The sequence below is a fragment of the Pyrgilauda ruficollis genome, unplaced genomic scaffold (assembly GCF_017590135.1).
Source record: "Pyrgilauda ruficollis isolate IOZ18807 unplaced genomic scaffold, ASM1759013v1 scaffold41, whole genome shotgun sequence".
NCBI classification, from domain to species: Eukaryota; Metazoa; Chordata; class Aves; order Passeriformes; family Passeridae; genus Pyrgilauda; species Pyrgilauda ruficollis.
Window position 1 is genome coordinate 11,587,550 of NW_024525601.1, and position 16,955 is coordinate 11,604,504.

The 16,955-nt window shown below is 39.1% G+C and overlaps 1 protein-coding gene across 1 annotated transcript in view; it reads right to left on the minus strand.

The window, feature by feature from the left end:
* Positions 1-16,955, minus strand: part of KLHL14 (kelch like family member 14) — a 56,345-nt gene that overhangs the window by 32,907 nt on the left and 6,483 nt on the right. The window contains exon 2 of the mRNA XM_041477740.1: positions 8,643-8,764. Within this exon, the coding sequence (XP_041333674.1) occupies positions 8,643-8,764 (122 nt within the window). The remainder of the gene's footprint in view (positions 1-8,642; positions 8,765-16,955) is intronic.

Consider the following 16,955-nt stretch of genomic DNA (forward strand, 5'->3'; position numbering starts at 1 on the left):
GATGGTTGATTTTTTTAGAGACAATGGCCATATGGTATTGAAGGACCTACACAAACAGGTCTGGTGAGAACATTTTGGCGATGTAGAAATGGTGTGACTTTACTGAGATCTGTATCTAGCCAGGTGGGACACTTGCTTTGGACAGAAAACAGGACAAGGCAGCTCCCAGTTCCTACTGGACCAGATGTGTGTAAATAGCAGAGAATGCCCACAGGCTGAGATGGACTCAAAATGTTGTGGAGCCTCTAGGGTAGCATTAAGCCCACCTATCTATGACTGGTGAAGTCATAGCAACTTGTCATTTGTAGCTAGGCAGTTTCTGGTTTGCAGTTAGCCTTGCAAAGCTTGACAAAACTTTCTTTGGTGGACCTGTGAAATACCCCCTTGGGACATACATGAAGAATTCACGAGCTAAAAAATTGTGCTCTAACTGCAACCCTCTTCCACAAGAGATGTTGAGAAGAGAAGGTACATTCTCATGTGACTATGGTTTTGACAAAACATTTAATATATTTTTTTAATTTGCCTTGGAACTAAACAGTAGAAGTTGCTGCAAAATGGAACTGTCATCCTCAAGCCATCTGTAAAGATATGTAACTCAAGTTGAAAGATTACTTGAAAAAATGTAAGCTTTGTGATCCAGGACGAAGGCTTTGAGTCAAAGGTTCTGATGCCCTTGCAAGGATGTAGCAAGGAGTGGCATCTCCATGAGCCAGCACCTTTGTAAGATGTCCCCACAGCAGCCTGACATCAGCATCTGCTGCGAAAATGGCACTGATCATGGGGTAACTCATCTGTCTTACACCTGCTGCCTTCTCACTCAGCTCTCCACTGCCTCAGTGCCCTGCCTGAGGAAGGGGCTCTCCTCAGCGTTTTGGAAGGGGGTTGTACCCTTTTCTCTCATCCCACTCAGGTTTTCAACAACAAAGGGTCCTGGCTGAGGACAGGCAGGGAACATTCAGGTAACACTTATGGACTCTCCCTGGAAGTAACTGTTTGCCAATATAATTTTTGAGGATGAAGATGAGTAGGTAGCTTCAGGCATCTTTGTATATGCAAGAGGAAATTAACAGCCTGGTTTCCAGACAGGTGGGTGTTTACAAGTTCATAACAAAAGACAGACAGTAGCCAAGAGAAGCTGAAAGACTGTTGAGAGGTTTAGCACAAACAGACTGAACACATTGAAAAGAGTTGTTTCAAAGATACACCACAGCAAGATGTGTAGGCTCTGGGAACACAGGAATAGAAAGCTATCCAGAATTTACAACACACCCCATTTGCAAGTAAGGCACAGGGAATAGAAGAAACAATCAAGTAACACTTGTGTAAATGGAGAAGCTGACAACATTGTAATCAAAAACAAAAATGTGCTGCTCAAAGAGGGCTGACATTTCTTGAAAGTTATTTCAAATGGCAGTGCAGAAGAAAATAATATTTAACACATAAATAAAGCAATCATTGTGAGAACCTGCTATGCTTTCACCCGCTATGTTTTACTCATTCTCAAACTTCTGTCTTGCTCTTAGACACGCAGGCGTGTGCCATTAATGGCACTTGCACAGTTGAACTCCCACTCATCATCCTCAGAATGGGAGTTGTGGTTAACCTCTGCTGTGTCACACGTAGAAAAATACTCTCCACTGTATTTCTGTTTCTCACTTCTATATTCTTACTTCCCTGTAGGTGTAAAACATGTGGTTTATTGGCAGTGTGTATGACCACCTTGAATTAATCTCCTAAATCCAGGCTTAAAGTTGGATAGTCATACCAATCAGCCAAGTTTTCTGTGTGTGAATCTTTCTTCCTTTGTGACAGTATCTTCCTGCTTCTGAACATTTTAAAAGGGTCTAAGAATGAAAAATATAGATGGAATTTATGTTTTAAAATTAGCTTTCAGTGCAATCCATGTGTTTCTTTAAGGAAGATGCACAGAAGCATGTGCATATGTGTACATGTACAACTAACATACATCTACCACATTTATTAAACCTGTCTAGTGGGTAATATAAAGACTACTGGCTTAGCAATATGCTAATGCTTGCTCAAGCTTTTCAATGCGGCGCTGAAACCATCCTTGACACAGCACTGAAGCAGAAGCTGCAGCATCCCCAACTGCTGGATAAATGGAGTAAGAGAGATGAAATTTATCAGGGCTGCCAAGAAGTGCTCATCAAGACACATTTTTTGACTAACATAAGTGTGCACTGTTCTCACAACTACAAAAAAAAAAAAAAAAAAAAGGAGGAGGAGGAAGAAATTAGAACAAGCATTTATCAAGACAACCTGTCCATCTCATTTCATACATTTTTTGCAAACACGACTTCTTTTATTCAGTTACCAACTGTTTAGGGGTAAATTGAAGGAGAAAACCTTCGCTTCTAATATAATTCTTCAAAAAAGTTAAAGCTTTACAGTGATTGAATGTATTTACTTGAAAGACACCACATTTCCAAAAGTACAAATATGTGCTAGGCATCTAGTAGTACTCTAGCTGACACTTAAGCCTTTGAAAATTTCTTCCAAGAACCTCTGACGTGAGCTATAATCATACTGTTTGTCTTATAAGTAGCCAACCTGGAAAATAGAAAACTGGATAAAACACTCCAACACATGAAGGATTGAGAAGTCCTCAGAGACTCCAAAGACATTTCAGAAAAAGAGGAACATGAGTTTTGTTACTAATTTCCTCAGGAAAGACAAAGTATCATTCAGTATAGGAAAGGCTGATACAACTGAGCACCAAAGAACTGCCAAAGAAAACATGGGAGAAAGAAATATGACCTATTCCAGCAGAAACAATGCAGGCTGGGGAGTGGAGTGACCTGGGTTCTCTATTGCTGACTTTGAAGTAAACCATTCTACCTTCCTTTCACTTGACTTCCCTTTGGATAAAGAACATAAACAATGATGTTCAAATGGTTTTGAGAACCATCAGTATGCCTAAATGCTGGCTAACGTGCAAAAATATTGTTACTGAAGATGGAGGACTGCTGCATTGTCACAGAACATATTCAAGGGAAATTTAAAAAGTCAAAATGACAGAATAACATATGTTGTATTCAGACCAGACTACCCGCAGTCCCCTGCCAGCCTGGGGAAGGAAGGAAAAGATGGAATGCCTTTTTCAGAGCATCAAGGATGGAAAGGTTTCTGACTGCTCAATATGGTCAGGGAATCAGATGAAGATGACAACTCTTCAACATGATTGCTGCTGGAAGGAGAGGGATTGGGAAGGAAATTGAGGTGCCTGCTTCATTGTTTGTCTTTACACATGGACTAAACACAGCTGACTTAAACATACCTAGCAAAGGGCAGGAAGGCCAAGACAAACAGGAAAAAAGACTAAGGAATAACTAGGAGAAGAAGAAACCTGAAAAGAGATGCTGATCATCCTGACAAAATTCTCCAATATGTCAACTTTCTGGACATTTCCCTGTCTTTCCCAAAAAAATATGAGACAGTTCTCATTGGACAATGATGTTGGCTTTTATGCTGGATTTAAATCCAAACCTAGTGCAATCCCTAAGCATTATGGCCCATACGTATTTTTGGCATTATTGTGAAGTTCACTGAATTCTCTCCATGGTTCACCCACATGATGTGGTGAACTAGGGAGGTTAAGCAATTTTACAATTCACATCTTATTAAAAAACAAAGTATTGATATGAAAACAGTATCTGCTGCAGCTGCAGCTTCACATGGATGGAACATGCCATGTAAGAGTTCAGTAATGTTTCCAACATTTTACCTTTTGTGCTTCAGAGAAAAAGGAATTTTAGATTGAAGTAAGGAATCGCTGTATATCTAGAAACCTATAAGACCCAATTTCTCTTCTAGTCATCACTTCCAATCAGACAGATGGATAAATTGCTATAGAAAAAAACACAAAAGAACCTCACCTAAAACAATGACTGCATCATTTTTATTTATTTCTTGCATTCTCTGTTCACATAGCAAGAAATTTAATTCCAGTTAGATCATTCTCTTGTGATACTTTTTTCTTTCATTTAATATATTTTTAAATGCTTAGAAGCATTATGACAGAAAAGCATGTATTTTTTTTGCCCTGGTTTATACCCATCATCCTTACCATTACAACAAGACAAAAGCATTAAAGTAAAATTAATCATGTCAAAAGATTTTAGCAAAAAACAAGGGAGACCATGCATAAAGCATCGCTTTGTCTAGTGTGAAGTCACGCTCTGATTAAAAACATATAATGAAAGTGAAAGTAATACATCATTGCCTTAGCAGTAGGGTTTTTGGGAAAGCTATGCAATTCTGAACACAAAAAATCTTTATAGGCTCTGGATTTTGCAATTACTATAGAATAATTCTAACAAACAAAACATTGTTTCACTTCCTTAAAGTTTAATTAATCTTAAACGTTGCAGTTAAAACAAACAACCAAAGGAGTTCTAGAATTAAACACAATTAGACTCCTGGCAGGACCATAACTGGTAATTAAAACCCAAGCAGCAGTGGCTGGTTCTGAGCAGTGGGGTATGAGGTGGTGACCCAGAGACCTCCCCCAAAGCCCCACATCCAGTAAGTAGTTATGAAAACTACAAAATATCATGGAATAATGAAAATCCACTAACAGAGCAGAGCTTTTGCAGTTACTGAGGACTGTCACACAGTCCTCAGTAACTACAACTGATGGAGATCAGTTGTTCCATTTCTGTCACTGGGGAATGGTAGCCTGTTGCTGCTACGTGACCTATGTAGTACCAGCTAAAAAGTGAACTGTGTTTGTGCACAGCTAGAGAAGCCTGAAAAGAAACCATGCAGTGAAGATATTTGCTGTACTTTGCCATAAAGTCTATAAAAGCCTGGACTTTTCTCAGGCACAACTGTGCAATAAGTGCTTCAAATTAAACACCAACATGCACATTATGATGTGCATAATATTATTTATAATATCAGATTAGGATTGTGCCCATATCAAACAAAATTAGATGGTAAAAAATGCTCGTAGAATGCCACTAACTTACTCCTTTTTTTCCCCTCTTTATTCTGCCTCTATGTTGTCAACATATAAACAATAACTCTCTGAGAAATACCAGATAGGAAAAATACACAGTAATACTAGACTGTGAAAAATCTACCGATCCCCTGAGCCATAGCATTCTTGCCTATAGATGATGACATTAAAAAATTGGAAATGGGTGCATGCTTCCCCTCCTCTCCTGGGTCTATGAACAAGGCAAGTTGTTTTCCTGATACCTTTCGAATTACTCCCATTAGTACTGATGCATTTGGTGCTTTGGCTATCCAGGCAGAGAGAGGTGGGCAGGATCCCCTGCCAATAGATCTAGTCTTGTCTAGGGAACAAAATGAGATTGCTCCTCTGCTGAGCTGTCATACTCGATAGCTCGTGCTGTTCCACCTGCACCCATCCTCACAGCTCCAGCTGCAGTGCCATGGAGTCAGTAGTTCCTGGTGGCTGATCTTCTCCTGTTCCTTATGCATCACAGAAGGCAGGACACAGAGCCCTGAGCAACTGAGCCCTCAGCAACTGAGTGCTGAGAAGTGAGCCACTCTCCGTGCTGAGAAGGCAAAAGGAAATAGGCAAGCAGCTCCCTCTCAAATGGGTCTGCAAGCCCTGAGAGTAACTGCAGGGGCTCCTCTCAGTGGAGAGAGGAGATTCAGGCTCCTCTCATCCACCTCCTTCTCAACGACCCTGCCGCTGCACCCAGGATTGAGTATTTGCTCCTTTCCCACCATCCCTACCCCCAAATGCCACTGGCACTGAGAGCAGAAAATGAGGAATGTAAATGGGTTTGGAGGAAGGGAGGGGGACTTTCTGTGCACACTTACACTGGATCAGTAAGCCTCTAAGTGCAAAATGTGGCATTTTCTTGGTGTGTGGGGGAGCCTATTGGCAGACAGAAGGTTAAAGAAAAAACTTTGTAACAGGAGAAAATCAAATACACCTAAGGCGATAATAAAATGGAACATCTTGAAATACCAGACTACAGGAACTGAAATTCTTCCCATCACAGAGCCTCATGAGCAGGACATAGCTTTTGCTCTGTCCCTATTCACTAAGGAGCAAACCCATCATTTGCACTGACAAGTTGAGAATGAACTGCAACGTTGGGACTGAAAGTACTACCTAAATAAGAAAAAAAACAAACAGAAAAAAAATTTTCTGCCTTTGCTGCTTATTGTATATCTCTGATAAAACAACAGTGGATTGAGAGAGAGGTAAAAAGGTAAAGAAATAAAACTCCTTCCTAAATTGCAAAAAAAAAAAAAAACCATGACAAATAAAGACAGAACTATGTCCTTAAATTTACACTCCCCCTAAATGTCACAGTATGTTGACACCACACCGCAGCTACACTGAACTACCACTATATTTTAAGCTTGTACAGTTTTTTGTCTTCCCTAAGACTTTTCAGTCACAGTTCTTCAAGTCTCTGCACTCCTATGCTGTAGTTCTTCAATGTTTCACAGAAAGAACAGAAGATGTACTTGGACTTATCTCCCATTCTCTGTTAAGTTAGAAAAAAAAGGGGATACTTGAAACTCTTATTACAACCAGGTTTGGGTTTTTTTAAATTGTTATTGTTACTATTTTGTAAGTAGTAAAACATTTTCCAAGAAATAATGCTTGTTAACATTTTGTGTTTTTCAGTGTGAAAAGACAGGCGTTCTCCTCTCTGTTCTTCAAACTTTAGCCCAGGCAAAGAGGGCATCCTTTTCTGGCAGGATTTGCAAGAACAGGATTACTCATGTCAAGAGAGGGCTGTATATTTGGCAGCTGTTGTCTGAGCCAGCACTGGGACAGATCCTGGGACCTTCAGGGCTTCCAGTGCTGAGCAGCAAGCACTTGAACCCCAGCTGGCCAAGACTGTAACAGATGCCTTGTTTTTAACAACATATAGAATGTTACCTGCACTGCCATAAAGAAAAGAGAACTTTTCTTCCCTATTTCTAAAGGTAACACAGAAAAGACTAAATTCTCTACATAAAATTATCCTAAACATCTCTCAACACCACCACAGACAACTGGTCCAACACTAGAGGTGGACATTTAACCAGAGCATTAAGGTATCCTGCCTCTGCCTAGTTTCCCACATTCTTGGAGACTGCAACACAATGTAAATAACTAAGAGCTGAATAAATTCCATTCTTACAAAATCTGACAATCTACAGCTAGTTAAGACTCAGAAAAAAAAGCTTTCTACTTTAATTCAGTAGAGAGTTCAGATCTTGAAGCAAGAGATCCATTCCTCCTGCCTCTCCTGTTGAGCCACTGGATTAGACACAGCAAATGAAAAAAACACCTGGACAATTCTGCCTTAGGCAGTATCATTGATTTTTCACTGACTTACCATCTTCAGGATTTTCTTAGAAGTAGTTTACAGAGGTGGGTATTGTAACTCATTATTCTGAGAAATGTGAAGCATAATATATTCCCTAGCACAGATGCTATAAACTTTTATAATGTACACTTCATATAACCTTTTTTAATTGTCATTCTTTCACAACACCCTCAACTATTAGTCCAGGTCATCTACATGTAAACCGTCTTTATGTGGCACCACTTTGTAAAAGGCTCCTATATCTACCATGGGAAAAAAAAAATCAGTCTGCAAGGGCATTATTTCAAGTCCTGAATCACAGCAATTTAAAATTTTTTTTCATCCTAACCTGTGCATGTAACATTAATGTGGATGTATGCCACTATAGTGCTGTGGATAAGGGAGAAGAAACAAATTCTGTAAAATGTATTTTACTGGGAAAAAAAAAAAAAAAAAGCAGGTCTAATAGGAAATCCAGGTTTTACCAGTTGTCCAGTTTTAGAAGTATGGTTTTGATTTATGGATCAAAATTGCTCATTTATTATTTTATCTATATTGCTTTGGGCAATTTTGACAGTTAAAATTTAGTTTTATTGACCAATGCAGCCAGTTTAGCCACAAGGGGACTAATGCACACACAGCCTGCTGCACTCAAGAAGCTATGATTTGATTCCATGACCAAGTCAGACTGGGAATCACAACCAACATAACAATAAGTTCCAAATCTCGATGCTCGAGGCAAAATACTTACTCTAAAACCAATCCACTATTAAAAGAAGGTGGGAAAGAATTTTGTGATAGCAGCCTCCATGCACTGTTTATTGTAGCTGATATATTCCACCAATGCTTCTGTCAGCAATGGACGCAGGGTAGTACAGAGGAAACCTTTCTTTAATGATTGTGGACAACAGATAAAGCTGGAAGAAGGAAATGAAAATGCAAAACAGAATCAAAGGTGTGCTCTAGTACTACGGCTTACCAGGGATCTGACTCTTGAGAAAAATGTCTTGAAAAAACTGCCTTTTTTTTTTTCCTAAACCAGATATTATTCATATATACATAAATATGCATGGGTTCATGTTGCAGCTTGAAAGACTTACAAGTTTACTTAAAAAAAAAACTTACTGGAATGATTTTAAGCCAATGTTAATTTAGGCCTATCCTATTATAAAATTAGCATCTTCTGCAATCTCAATTTATTGCTCCATTGTGAAGCCCCTTGTGATACATAAACAAATCTCTGAAGAGAAACAAATCAATAAAGTGTCTAATTTGATTAACCATGTTTTTAAATTCATCAAGACAACTGTACAAAAATAAACTACTTACTTGTCAGTATTTTCCACGTCTTCTTTTCATCATCATAATACTGAACCAAATTGCTGGGTAGCCGGTCAGGTCCGGGAGGCAATCCTCCAACCAATAACAGCATTTTCTTATTGGAACGAATTCTTCACCCAAAACAAGAGGAAAGATGAACAACCACATTACTGAGGAGTATTTTTAGTGGCAACAAAATCATAACCATCAAAAGAATGTTCACTGCTTGCAGTTTTCTATTTCATTTTTTGTGTTTCTTTTCCCAATCATGTCTCAACAATTTCTTGAACCAAGCAGAAAAATGATCAGAAAAGCTGCGTATCTCTCTACTCATGGAATAATAAGCTTCCTTTATGCAATTTGTTAGAGGTTCATTCTAGAACGACCTTTTTCTTATATTATCCCTTTAAATCATCACTCTTTACAGCTGAATACACATGAAATGCTCTGGAGTTGTACTAAGGTTAAGCATTAAAGTTGCATGTCAAAAATCGTATTAGTCAAAATCATTATTATAAGCCATTCTACACTCAAAGAACCTTGAAAAAATTAAGGTTATGCAGAGAGTTTGTGAGCCAACTCTTTAATCACACACTGAACTTCAGATATATGGTTTAGTACAATTAGCAGCACTGGGCTAATGGTTATGGGTTAAATGCTACTTACAAGCACTTTTGTTTGTTTAATTTAGTCCAGACTCTTGCTTTCATTCTCCCCCCTGGCTCCCCCCCTCGTCTTTGCTCTCCCCCTGTGCACCACTGGCTATAGCAACACCAATTGGTAAAAATGAGACTGTGATGTTGTTGTGAGCCTCCCCAGAGTGGAGCCCTGCCAATGCTTGCCACTGATCCAGCGGCATGAACCTGCTCAACTGTGCAAAGTCACTCTAATTCCCTCCCTCTGTTTTTCTACCTTCTCCCCCAGGGGGCAACCACTGAAAGGAGTGACTACCCACCCATCAAGAGCTGGCAATTCGCTGCTATTAACCGTGACCGTGATTCCCAATCTGCCTGGCAGTTCTTAAGAACAGGACTGCAATGTCTCATCTGCAGTAAAAGTGGTTATCTGCACCCTGGCCTCCAATGCCCCACCTGATGAACGTACAATTTCTCTGCAGCATGAAGGGATTTAGCACAATTGTAAGTGAAAACTGGAGGGGAGGCGCAGACCCCCAGATGAGCCCTGATGCTTTAATAGTCACTTTGCATATAATTGAACTTTCACCAGTTATACTCAGCTTGGGTGAGATAACGCTGAAATAAAGGCCTAGGCTCAAAATGTTCCCATTAGGTAGGAAGGTGGTGTAGCCTGGAAAACAGCCATCCATATGAACGACTGTGCAGCGGGACCGTGCATTTGATGGAAAGCACCCTTGTCAAACACCATTTTTCCAGGCATGACAACACCTGTGTAGCACTCTGTGTGTCAGTCTGCAGCAAACACCCCGGCCAACAAAGACACAGAACACCAGGAACCAAAGCCTACCACCAGAGATGCTCATGGCGGGGTCAAAGAACCACCCAGGAGCTCCAAGCTCAGTAGTGCACTCCAGCACTTTACTCTGACTGACTCATGGCTTCACTCCAGCTGCCACCTAGAATGTGTGCTGGTGACCCAAGGATTTACATTTGTAGCAGAAATGTATTGTCTTTTCAGAAGAATGGGCAAAACCAAACTAGATTGTGCTGTAGACATGCACCAACCACAAGGAACATCCTTCCAGAAGGGAACACACAGCTGAGGGCTTCATCCACACAATGCTCCAGAATAAAATCTGTACCAAAGACAACTATAGACTACAGATACATCTATGACAAGGATGGCCAGGGAGCTACCTGGCATATGGCCTTATCTGTTTTTTAAACAGATCTAGGGCTCAGAGAAGGTCAAGAATTGATCGTGGATGAACCAAAGCCCTCAGTGCAGCAGCAGGAGTTAAACCATAGGGGCAGTGATACTGTCCCACACTGTCCTACCCCTTGATTCTCTCCTGACTTGGAGAGGGCCCCGCAGTCCCTCAGTCTTTCTGACAAGCCAGCCTTTGATGCCTGCACTGCACCTGCGATGTGCTGTCAATGAGGACTGTTTCCTGCCCAGCAGACTGTGGCTGTGCAGGATATCAGGAACCATCTCATGATCACTGTCAGCACAGATTCCATAGTGAGACCAAGCTCTGGGGAAAGCTTACTAAAGCACTGCCAGCATCTTTTAACATTCAGTCTCCCCAGAAAAGTTTTTAATGAGAGAACATTTGATATGTTCTATGCAACATGGGAGTATGATAAACTGTTTTTGGTATGAGTTAGGGATGACTGCACACGTAACAAGTGGCAGAGCAAACCAGAGCCATAAGTCAGTTATGCATGGCCATCCCTAACAATAGAGAAAAAATTGTTTATTCCAACCCTCCTGTGTTGTATGTTATATCACAATCAACTCCCTGTGCATTGTAAAATTCAGAATGCCCTTGCAAGGTTTACTTGATAAAGGAGTTTATTTTGATTTTCATCTTTCATCTGTAAAACTCCCTTCTAACTCCAAAGCACTGTGAAAATCCAATGAATGGCCAAGGCTCAATAGTTAAGGTGAAGAATGAAATGTCAGATATAACTCTGAGTTTCCAGACTTTGGCAGTTCCAACTATCCTTAACATTACTTTTTCAGCCAAACAGCCAGAGAAGCTACTGTTTCCTGAGAAGGAGCACTGCTGAAATATTGGTATGCTTAAAAAATATTTATTTTTAAAATATGTTTAAAATAGGAAGTAGCAAGAACAGAGATTTTTATTAAAAGTTTAGTAAGAACTCAATAGTCAGCAAAGTGTCTACCAAAAGCACAGGGAAATTTCACATGGCAAAGAAGAGATGGGTACTTAAAATATCTAATTCATCTACGTTGAGAGCTCTTCCAATGAACCAAGTAAAGATAATACAGTGGCTAAAGAGATGCAGGTTTTAAAGTGGTAGTTTCCTTGGAGCCAAATCTGGTTTTTAAGTTTTAATGTGAGATGCTGCAATTTAGGTTTGGAAAAAAGATTTTTCTTTATTATGTAATATTTATGTTGCATACTGCACTAAGCACTACTGTGAGAATCTTAAAAGGCATTCTAAAATATGAAAAACATGTAAATGGCCACTGCTTATATGCAGAAGACTTTTCCAAATATTAATAAAAATGTTATTCAATGAAACACTGTAATGAAGACAGGATTTAAAAATATGTGTAATACATTGTGCAAGATAAAGCTTCCCCCTTTCATGTATTATTACATGCTTGCTATTTGGATAACTAAAGATTACAATGTGAAATGTTCTTCATCATATATGACACACTCTTTTTTTTTTTTTTTCCATTGTCCTTATTTTACAGTCTAATATTCTATTCAGTTAATGCTGTGGTTCACAGTGTCCAAAGCAAGGATTTTATGATCACCTTGTATTCTCTTAACAGTAGTGGGTCTTGGTGAGGGAAGACTAAACCGTGGACAGGCAGGCTGATGTCATGGCAAAAAAGTTGAGATAAATTTATCCACATTATCTTAAAAGCATTACTTAGATTTAGACTCCAAAACTTTAGTTCTCACTGATGAACATGCATGTATTGTTATTATTCTGCACACACTTTGCAGTTTCTGTTCGGCTAAGATTTTAAAACACTTAATTCACCTTAATTAAGTTCCTGGGTACCTCATGTGGTGTGAAATTTATTTTGTCTACTTACAAGACTGGAAACCAAAGTATATTTCAAAGTCAACATTTTCAAACTTGTGTGGTTTCCCTCGGGCACACAAACCCAGGAATCTGTGGCTTCATTTTCAGAGATACCCATCAACATAACTAAATCCTACTCACTTCAAAGGTAGCAACAGATGCCCATCAGTTCTAAAACTCAGATCACCAGTCCACGGTCTAAACTAACCATGAGTATCCATGGCAAGAGGCTGAGCCAAAGAGAGTTTATAGATTCACGAGAAATCAGTAGAAAAGGCTGTAGGAGACCTCAACACTCCTGACAACCACTCCTACTCTTTTGCAACCTTGATGGCCTCATGTTAATAGAAAACACATGAATGGGAAATACTCTTCTTGTACATTGTTTTTCTTTATTAACATATCCATCAATCTTGCACTGGTGGGTTTTCCTTATCTGGGCAATTAGTAGAAGTTCATTCTACAAAAGCTGGCAGAAAACAAGCTTCAACAACAGGTTTGCTCCAGACTCTTCCAGTTTTTAAACAATGCACTAAGGCTCTGCCCGCTGCATTAGGGAATGCAAATAAAAGGAAAGAATACAACCATGAAGTGGCAATCTGGTGGTTCTTAATTCATCCAGTGTAGTGTTACACATCAGAAAGAGAAATGCATCCTAAGACATACAAGTGATCATGGTCATCAATGAAAAAAAAAAAAAAAAAGAAAAAGAGTATTCAAATATACTTTTCTCTTAACTCAGGGCTATAGTAAACCCAGAAGTCTGGATCATTAATTATCTTTTTATACAGGCTATCACCATGGCTTTGAGTATGGGGAGCTCTTCAGAGCAGGGATTTGACATGGCATCCTTGCTCCTGCTTCAGTGCTGACCTTAAACACAGCAGAGCCAAATTAAACTCCAGGTGTTTGCCCACTAAACTCAAGCATAAACAAAATCAGCCATAAGACCGGCACAGACACAGCAAGGGCGGGTGAATGCATGGTGAGTGTTTACATCCTCATATCTCTACATCAAAGGATTTGAGAAACCTGAGTCTGACAGTGATACTGTCAAAATAAGTAGCAAGAACCTCAGAAAAGGGGGCTGTGTTAACCTGCAGCAGAAACAAATTATTTCAGAGAGGTTTAGATACCAGCCTAAGATAACAGAAAAAGAGATACATAGTATCCCACTCAACATTTCAGTTGCCAACCTTTTGTTTGTAAGCACCAAAAACTTAATTTCATATTCAGAAACCAGGATGGTCTTTAGCAACCCTTTTCTTCTCAAAAGGCATCTGAAGAGATGATGTGTTCAACAAAAAATGTAGTTGACAATCTAGTTTCAGTCTGCAAAACTGAACAAATGTTGCAAGCATCCATTTGCCCATGACTGAAAAAAATGTTTTGCTACGGAGAACATGGGATGTGATCTTCAACAATTACCTTCCCAGCTCCTGGATGGGCATTTCAGTGCAACAAAAGTGTCATATGAAAACTGCCTATTTCAATGGATTTTGGCTTCCATAGCTGACTGCAAAGATAGCCATGATTAGTAACACATGTTTAATAGAGAGGAAATCTAATTATCCGGGAGTTTAACTATGAACTCAATGAAAGCCATAAGGTACAATGTAAAATTTATTTTGGACAAAGGAATTTTATGAGGTTTTGTTATTGCATAAAATGAATTAACAAACATCATAACCTATAGGTGAATAGGCATCCAGAATCTCTTCCTAACCCTATAGCAGTGCTAGGGGAGGGACCTGAGTTCTCACAGTCAACAGACCAAATCCTGCATAATGCCTTTCTCCTTATGGATAAAGTACAGACATTAAAAAACATCCTGATTTTGTCAAAACGTGAAGCACAATAAAATCTCTTGCAAATGATGACCAATAATTTTTTTAGTTCTTCAGTCCAAAGAATGTTCAAAAATTTGCTGAATATATGGAAGTTGCTTTACGAATGGATTTTTTGCCTCTTCTAATTTGCACCTATTGCTCCAGGCACACTAGAATGTGAAAAAGCTTTCTAGAAATACTAAAAACACGGAAACCAGTCTAAGAATGAAGATTTTGGTTTTCATCTTGTCATTCTCCATGTAGGCAGGTTTAGCAGAAGACCCCAGTTTTCATTGCAGCAGAGCTCACAGCAACATTCACTGAAGAGGCTGCTCATTTAATACATGTTGCTGTCCACCGACAGAATGAAGTTTAGGAAGACAAATACTAAGTTGAGAATGATTTGCTGCAGACATTGATTGTTGTTTTTCTCCTCTGAATGTACTAGATTTTTTTTTTTAATTTTGTCCACTACTTTAAAAAAAAAAAAAAGCATAGAAAATATTTAGTTAATGGATTTTTTTAACAATAATAATTCCATTTCCTTCTAAAAGCAGAAGTCTAAGGGTAAGTGAATATTTTACCGGGCAGGCCACACTTAACTGTTACGGAGTTACCTTACAAGTTAAATGTTCCTTTATTTCTAAAGTTGCCAGGCAATTAAAATAACTCCTGTATTAAAATAACTTAGAATCTGTTTGAAGCTCTGAAAACCCCATTTTTCTCTACAAAACCAATCCCACTACTGTTGATCTCTAAGTTAATATTTAAGAGTTAGTTTGAACTTTTAGCTGGAAGATTTTTTAAAGTCAATGTTCCTTCCTTTTTGGGGTAAAAGCCTCTGATGTAACAGCTAGCTTAGCAGTGACAACAATCCTGGAAGAGTGACACCTATCCAGTTCTCCTTTGGGAATAACAAAGAGGAGAGTGAACTTCTCATCTTTGCCTCCTTGCACTACCAGATCTGAATGCTAAAGATATCCTTACTAGCCACGCACTGAATATCTGGGGCATTGCAAGGGAGGAGAATTCAAAGGAATGTTACTAGCAAAGCAAATTGGTGAATGAGACTCAAAATCTCCTGTTTCATGAATCTTCTTGGTAAAACTACTCAAAGATTTTCCTCACTGATGGAAGTTCCAAAAAAACTTTAAGTAATTATTTTTATTCTGAATTAAAAAAAAAAAAAAAAAAAAAGGAAAATGTCAAAGCTAAGTGCTTTTGCAAATTGCTTCCCTTCCTCACATCATTTTGTTAGGCCTTTTTTTGGATTTGGTTTGTTGGCTTGGTCCCTTTTTGTTATTTTGGGTTTGAGTTTTTTTGGTGTTTTTCTTTTTGTTTGTTTTGTTGTTTTTTTTTTTTTTTTTTATTTTTTTTTTTTTTTTTTATTTTTATTTTTTATTTTTACTGACAGAAGGGGGAATACAGGAAGAACCAACTGTGGCACCAACTTCTATTTACTTCCAGCTTCACTGCAAACCGTCTGCTTCCATTGAACTTGGCAGCTGACAATATTTGCTCAGTTTATTGTCTGCTTTCCAAGAATACAGCAAGTGTTGACTACTAAGTACTAGGCATGACAGTCTTTAAAGAAAATTTCAGGGAGGCAGCAAATATGAAAAATGATGCCAGGAAGTATCTAGCAATAGTTTCCTACTTTCCATAGTCTTCAATTTCTTTAGATGAGCCTTTGGTAAACGTGTAATACCAGACAGAATCTGTTTCAACAAAACCAACATGAGAGATGTCTGCAGAGCAGGAAAGACCAGCTCAAACCCTTCTTTTAGGATTCCTATTCCCTGCTCAATCTCTCCAGGCCACACTAAGCAAAGGGTAATTACAAACCTTGCTCTGGTTTAGAAAGCGTCTTGGATTTTTACAACATAGGAGTTGTTTGAAAAGATGAAACTGTTTTTACAGACTGTATGAATTTTTTCACAACATGTGTTTATCAGAACCAAAGCTTTTTCCTGGCAAACTATTTTCTGTTGATTTTGTGTTCTACATTACCTCTCCTCCCTCCCCTTGCCCCCAAGGCTCCCTGTGCTTTCTCTTCAAGTACAAATCCAAGCAATTACACCATCACAGTTCTGTTCCATTTACTGCTCAGCAGTTACAGACTCAGAACCTCCATATTCTTCTGCTATAAAGAAAAAACTATAGTGACCCCAGGCCACAACATGCCCTCTAAGATCCTCTCTCTCCCTTCTCTCCACATGAAGGGGATGCACATCAGGAAAAGAGTGAACAGAAAAGTCCCAGACCAGTAGCCAAGACATACATGTCTGATGCTCACCATGATCCTACAGCACTCCATTTGTAAAAGGTACACTTCAAGCAGAAATCATTCCAGCAGGATTTTGTCTGAAATGGGACTTCCTTGTCTAGAAGGCTCTGCACGACTCGTAACCTACATGCTTCCCAACAGGACAGAGATGGATTGTGTGGCCACATGATGGGCAAGAACAGCACAGGAACTCATGGTGGACAGCTCTACTTTTAGGGACCTGCATGACTTGTAAAGCTGCTATATAGACTGTCCTAGGTGGTGGAAAGGGGCACTTTTGTTCCAGCATTTGACGAAGAAGTTTCCATTTTCAAAGGCACTTTGTATCAGTTTGAGTGGCTTACTAAGATTACTTGTTTCTAAACTTAGTTTAATTTTTCCTCTAGAACAAGCTGTTCTGAAATACAGTGAAAGATTTCCCTCAGAAAAAGAGTTTAGAGATGCAGATGCAGGTATTTGAAGCTGCTTCAAGTGCTAAAAAGGCAGGGTGACAAAG